General features: G+C 43.1%; 1 protein-coding gene across 1 annotated transcript; it reads right to left on the bottom strand.

Annotated features, from left to right (window-relative positions):
• Window positions 1–688: 688 nt before the first annotated feature.
• Window positions 689–5223, bottom strand: LOC119278870 (glutamate decarboxylase-like). The gene is made up of 7 exons (XM_037560218.1): window positions 5073–5223; window positions 4781–4985; window positions 2354–2554; window positions 2047–2261; window positions 1622–1875; window positions 1481–1533; window positions 689–1387 (listed from the first exon to the last, which is right to left on the bottom strand). The coding sequence occupies exons 1-7, from the start codon at window positions 5156–5158 to the stop codon at window positions 896–898; spliced, it is 1506 nt and encodes a 501-aa protein (XP_037416115.1). The 5' UTR covers window positions 5159–5223; the 3' UTR covers window positions 689–895.
• Between the last annotated feature and the right edge of the window lie 1643 nt (window positions 5224–6866).

The following is a 6866-nucleotide window of genomic DNA, read 5'->3' as shown; positions in this document are numbered from 1 at the left end:
GTGCAATATTCATTTTGACGTGGTAGTTATTACAAGCCACAAAATTAATAATACTCCCTCGATCCAAAATAGAACTAAAACCACGACACTTATTTTGGATTAAAGAGTGGTATTTTTCTTTTACACCAGTGACCTTTTGCCTGCCTACACCCTTATCGGTATGTTAACGGTGAAAGCGGATCGACGGAAAGATAACTTGACCTATAAAACATTTTTTTATATTTGAAAAATTAGCTTTTGGCTTTTAATGTGGTGATGCCATCTGATTTGTCTCTTTTCAGTAGCAGCTGGCAACTCCACTTCTCCTATGAAATTGTAATTTTAAATATGAATAATAGTGATACTTGATATTGACCAAATTCCTAAAGTTGGGGCTTTACAATTTTTTTCCCTTTTAGGAAAAAATCCAGTTGTTGCAAAAGCATCCAGTCAGTGTGTTGATTTGATAGGGATAGTTTGTAGGTTGATCTTGACCTAACATTTACGTACGTGCATCCATGTTTGCATTCTGTTTATGGGGCTCACCCATGTAATCTTGAATTGACGATGGGCAACCCGGCCGCATCTGCTTTATGGGGCTCACCCATCTAATCTGATAGCTATCCTATCTGTATATTCTCAAGCTTTTATATAAGGTGCAAAGCCCAACAAGCCACATGTACAATCAACTCAGTGCAAAACTAAAGGATGCAGCAAACACGTAACATTTCAAGGCATAACTAAAGCAAACAACAAATACGTACATAACCTCCATCCAGAGGTGTCCTGTACTATACAGAACCACAGACGCTGCGCATCAATCTCTAGCAAGCTGACAGGCAGTGGAATCCACGTACAAAAAATTATAGATACATAGGCATAAAATGAGCTTCAAGCGTGAGCCTGAGCATGCCCTTCAGCAGACTCCAGTCTTTTTATCTTTCTTTACCAGGGACATGCAGGCCGCAACGAACTTCTTCTCGGTGTCCAGGACGCTCTTCTGTGTCACGGTGTCGTCGCCGTTCACGCCATTGCCGTTTTGTGTTGCGGTAGGAGCAGTGACCTTAATGGCATGGGCTGCATGGGCGTCCAGCTCGTGCAGGACCTTGTTGATGTCCGTGAGGAGCCGCTGGGCGAGGCTCCTGCTGAAGTCCTCCCTGATGACCACACGGAGGACGGCGACATGCTCCGCGTCAGGAGCCATCGTGTAGGCTGGCACGATCCAGCCGAATTTCCGCAGGTTCTCGGAGACGTCGAACACGCTGAATTTAGTGTTGTCCTTGAGCGAGGCGGCGACTAATGGCACGCCGTCCTCCTTGGACACGATGCTTAATCGGCCAGTGGCCTCCATGCCCTCCCTCAGCACGGCTGCATTTGCCTGGCAATTCTCCATGATGTGCTTGTATCCCTGTCAACAACTCAACACAAAGACAAAACTTATGGCAAAATTCTCAAATTCTCGCAAGTCCGCAAATGAAGGGAAATGAAGGATGACGGATACCTCGAAGCCAAGGCGTATCATTTGGTAGTATTGTGCAATTATCTGGCTTGCACCTGGACAAAAATGGCATGTACTTGAGTTATTGTAACGTCATACAATAGATGATTCATGCTGAACTACAGTCTACAGAACAATACTGACCTTTGGAGAAGTTCAGTGTAAATGTGGGCTGATCTGTTCCTAGATAGTTTATATGGAAAATTAGTTCTTCAGGCAAATCGTCTTTGCTCCGCCAAACGACCCAGCCAACTCCAGGGTAGACAAGGCCATACTTGTGCCCACTAACATTGATGCTCTTCACCAATGGTAGCCTGAAGTCCCACTCAAGCTCAGGATGAAGAAAAGGAGCGATAAATCCTCCACTAGCAGCATCAACATGGATCGGCACATTCCACCTGCATTGATGATAATAAATATGTCAACTGTGTCTAATTAGGATAGTCCCTCCGATCCAAAATAATTGACCCAGATGTAGTACAACTTTGTACAATTACAAAGTTGTACTACAACCGCGTTAATTAATTTGGATCGGAGGGAGTACATTTTTTGGCAAATAAAATGCATACCCTGTTTCATTGTTCTTTTCCACAAGAAGGCTATTCAATAGTTTAACATCTTCATACTCCCCAGTGAGAGTAGACCCCAAGATGGCTGCAACACATATAGTGTTCTCATCCACCATCTCAACAGCCTTCAACGGATCCATAACATAGTATCCTTCAGTTAACTTGACTTCCTTCAATTCTACTTCGAAATATCTAGCAAACTTTTCCCAGCAAACCTATGAACATGACAGGTTAGAAGAGGCATCTTTAAGATACATACAGTGGTAAAAATCAAAAGGTTTAACTCCATAGAACACCAAGAAAATACCTGAACATTTGCACCGGTAACAATGTTAGGTTTGTCATATGGCTTCCCCAGCTCCTTCCTTTGATTTGCCCACTTCCTCTTGAATGCTAGGCCTGCAAGCATTATTGCTTCGGAGGATCCCACTGTTGAAACTCCAATAGCTTTCTCATCCTCGTTTATTGGTGCATTGAACAAGTGAGCTATCATATTTACACAACGGTTCTGCAAATTACAAGCACGTTGGTAAATTCAATAATGAAACATGTAATGAGCAAATCCATGTAGTGCTTACAAGTCAATAACTTATCCATGCATTCCATGTAGATGCATATCAATGTAAGAGCATACATATACAGGAATATAGTTGGTAGTGAAATCCAGCAACAACGACAATAACAATACAAGATAATAAGCATTGTGAAAGTTTACAGAAACAGTATGGACCAAGATATAATATAGGTATGTAGTATGTTTTGCATGGCTTTCTTGTAATTATCTAGCATGGTGCCCACCAAAAACCACATTACAATGTTGTTTGCATTGGCTTTTATAAAAAGTATCAAAATAGCTACTTCCATTACCAAATTTCCAACTAGGTGAGATGTCCAAAACGGGAAGATTCTAAAATTGTACTACTTGTACATTCATCAAGATCATTGCGGCTGTAACCGGAAACCAGGTGCAAACACTAGAATGTGAAGTCTCCCAGATTAGACCAAAACCATCCGTGTCACATATAGTCTAAAGTTCAACTTAATGGAAGAAATAACCTATCAGTTTCTCATTAATAAACCACTACGTTCTGCAGTCACTAATGCTCTATGCAATTTACAATAGGTTAAGCTTTCAAGAAAACTTATAGGCCGGTGGATCACAAACATTTAGTAAATTAAGCAATACCAACCTAATATATTCGTGGTTTACTTACATCAACCAGGTATCTACGGCTGATAGATACGAGCTAATTTATCTTTTGGTTCCAACAGTCCACATAATGTTAAAATCTTGTTTTAGCAAGAAGGGCGAATTTATCCCTGTCATGTCCGTTCACTACATTGATTTGACGAACAATTCGCGTCACTTTCAGTTTATCACCACCAACAACTATACAAAATTAGTTTGGTAATTGGTTGGGTGGTATTCACCATAATTTGGGTGGCCACGTCCACATAGGAGTTTGTGCCATTCTTTGAGCATTTTAAAATTGCCGGAATGAATACTCCAACATATATCTATTCAAATTTTTTGTATGTTATTCTCAGAACTACGATGTCAATTTGCATGTAGTCATCACTGCAGGAGGTGGACATGCGAGGGCTTATGTCCTTTGGGTGCACCCATCTGAAAATAATTGCACGAGGTTTATTCAACCAGTTTAGATGGTGTGTCAGTACCAGAATATGGATGAGATATACTTCCTCCGTCCGAAAATACTTATCATCAAAATGGATAAAAGGGGATGTATCTAGATGTATTCTAATTCTAGATACATCTCTTTTTATCCATTTTGATGACAAATATTTTCGGACGGAGGGAGTATAATGTTGTTTTTGACCCGTGTGATCGCGTTTGGATGCAAAAGATGATTTGGACCTTTTATGTTTAATTAAATGGCGGTGCCCATCACATGATGTAGAGCCTATCCCCTTTCTGAAGGGAAAAGAATGGCTAGGCACATGCCCATGGTCATTGGGCTCTCTCCTCCCCGTAGTCAGAGAGAACTGTTGTTCAGAGATGTATACTGCAAAATGATTATTCTATTGGAACTGGTTTGTACCAAAGCCCTCTCAGCCAATCAAAGCCTGCCACCTACTCACGTGTCCTCGTACCATATGAAGTACTGATTCTTTCCCACTATTTTCTCTGTTTTTCCTATTTTTGCTCGGACCCACCCATTGTGTGGGGGCAGAACTTTATTGTACTTTACTTATTCTATTGTTTCAGCCTGAGCCACACATTCATGTTTTAAGTTTTATTATAGCTTGTAGCAGTATCTTTTGAACTAAAGATCTGATTTACAATCTGTATACAGATTAGTGTTCATGGCATGTACATCTTTAGAAACCGCCCCGGACGACGACATCAATATCGAACCGTGTTCAGTTTTTTAGTTCGCTCATACTGAAGTGTTCGACCCATCAAGTTTATGGATTAATGGTGCATTTATTCACAAATGCGCCGTCAATTGGGATCTCAATTTCTAGTACTCCCTCCGATCCGTATTACAATAGCTACTACTTGTGCACAAATTTTTTATGTAAGTTAACTGAATTTGCAATTTCGAGAAGTTGATTTGGAAGGAAGAGGAATGGTTGGAGGAGAAAGAAAGCTAGAGGAAGAAGAAAGAAGGATGATTGTTGGATCTTAATCTAATGGTCCAGAAAATTAACTTACCAAAAATAAATTTTCAGACGACTCACAAAAATGGTGGGAAAAGTGATCACGGACCTGGAGCTCGGTGGTGACGGGGTACTCGTCCATGTCGACGTAGTTCTTATTGATGGAGTCCATGATGAGCTTGTCGCACTCGGGCTCCATCCACGTGGTGACGAAGGACGCCAGGTCCAGCCGCGGGTTGCCGTCCAGCATCAGCTCGTCGGTGATCATCTGGTACGCCGCCTCCTTGGGGATCGAGTTCTCCGGCATCCGGTACCTGATCGAGGCAACAAACACTCTTGTCAGACGGCTCGCCCTGGCGTCGGACCGATCGGCGGTGGTGGTCGGATATACGGATCGTCACCTCGGGAGCTCCACGCGGGCGTAGCGCGACGAGAAGGTGTTGTACGCGGACTCGCCGACACCGGAGCTCGAGTGCGAGATCACCATGGCCGCCGGCTCTCGCAGCTCTCCTCTCCGCTAGCTGTTTGGCTTGTAATGGTGTGTGTGGTGTTTGCTCGTAGTGGTGGACTGCTCTGCTGGCCGTGGAGTACGTACCAGTACTATAAATAATGCAACAGGGGGCCGGGTTAGCTCGCCGGAGTGTTACCGGCATGTGTACGTGCATGGGAAGGTGGACTTCTGTGGCTCGGCCGGTCGCTGCCAGAGTGCCAGTCAGCATCACCATCGATCATTCTCGCTGTCGACACTCGACAGCCTAGAAGGCATCAAGATAGATCGCCAGAAGGAAGCAAGGTGGCGGCGGGCCCTCGGCGAGGCACACGTATGCGCGCTCCGTCGCACGCGTGGCGCGGCGAGGTGGCCAGGTGACTCATGACGTTGCCATTTGTTAGTGTTTATTATGCAGAAGATAGATTCCTACGCTCTCACAAGGGTGACACGCGTATCGGTCAGGCTGTTCACTATTCTCCGCTACACTACCAACCCCCGATCGTACCTAAAAGATGCCCACAAGCCACAAGCCAACTTCTCATCTTGTTTGCTCCCTATATTATATTTAGACAGACATTATTGCTATGCTTTTGGGCAAAAAGCTTAGACGCCGACGTGGAGACGGACGGTGCACTCATCAAACCCTTTTTTTGGGGAAAAACACATGGAGGGTTTTTTCGATGGAAAAATGTGGTTTCATTTTTTTCAAAACACTTGGAACCATTATTTAACAACAGTGCCCGGCCAATCCCACTGACCGTTTAGCCTAAAAGATTCCCACAAACCACCTTCTTATCTTCATGATAACTATATACGTATTTTATTTAGCGAGACATGATTGCTAGGTTTATGGACAAAAATCTCACACACAGACATGGACACTGACGGTGCACTCGTGAAGGCCTCTTTCTGCTAAAAATGTGGTTTCAATTATTTTAAAACTGTTGGAATTGCTATTTCAAAGCATTATCAGTGGTATTACTACAATTGAAATAAGTTATTTCTGAAGGGGATGGTAGGTACTTGCCGGAGCTAAATCCGGCAGATCTCCTGTAAGGGGTCCCGAACTGGTGATCTTGACATGATGGTACCAGGAAGTAAAGGGTTCAGACCCTCTCGAAGAGGTAAGATCATACTCCCTCCTTCCCAAAATATAAGGCGCGATTGACTTTTTACGGTCTTTGATGCACGACTTTGACCACTAATATATATCAATGTATATGGATTGAACATGTATAAATGGCATCATCGTATTTGTCTTGCAGAACAATTTTATTTCATATGTATGTATACTAATTTTATAGACATAGAATACATGAAAATCATAGTCAAAGTTCCGTAACGAAGACCAGAAAAGTCAAACCGCTCCTTATATTTTGGGTAGGAGGGAGTACTTATATTGTATTGATTGTGGATGGGGTACAAAGTACAGGATGATCTACCTCGAGATCATATGAATGAATCTAGTCTTAAAACCTTGCCCCTACAGACTAAAACCCTCGGCTTATATAGGGTCTGAGGGATGCCTAAGCTTACACATGGTCGGTTGCATCTAGAGATAAACATACCGAATATTGGAATATGCCTTGAAGTATGTGCCAAGTTTTCGTAGGATTCCATCTTGACTACACCTAAGGCCACAACTATGCGGCCCATTCTTTGATTGTCGGTGGCCCTTGGCCGGACCCTTGATTGGTAGACCGAC

This window comes from Triticum dicoccoides, chromosome 3B, assembly GCF_002162155.2.
Source record: "Triticum dicoccoides isolate Atlit2015 ecotype Zavitan chromosome 3B, WEW_v2.0, whole genome shotgun sequence".
NCBI classification, from domain to species: domain Eukaryota; kingdom Viridiplantae; phylum Streptophyta; class Magnoliopsida; order Poales; family Poaceae; genus Triticum; species Triticum dicoccoides.
Note: the sequence above shows the minus strand (reverse complement) of the source record. Positions and strands in the feature narration are given on the sequence as shown.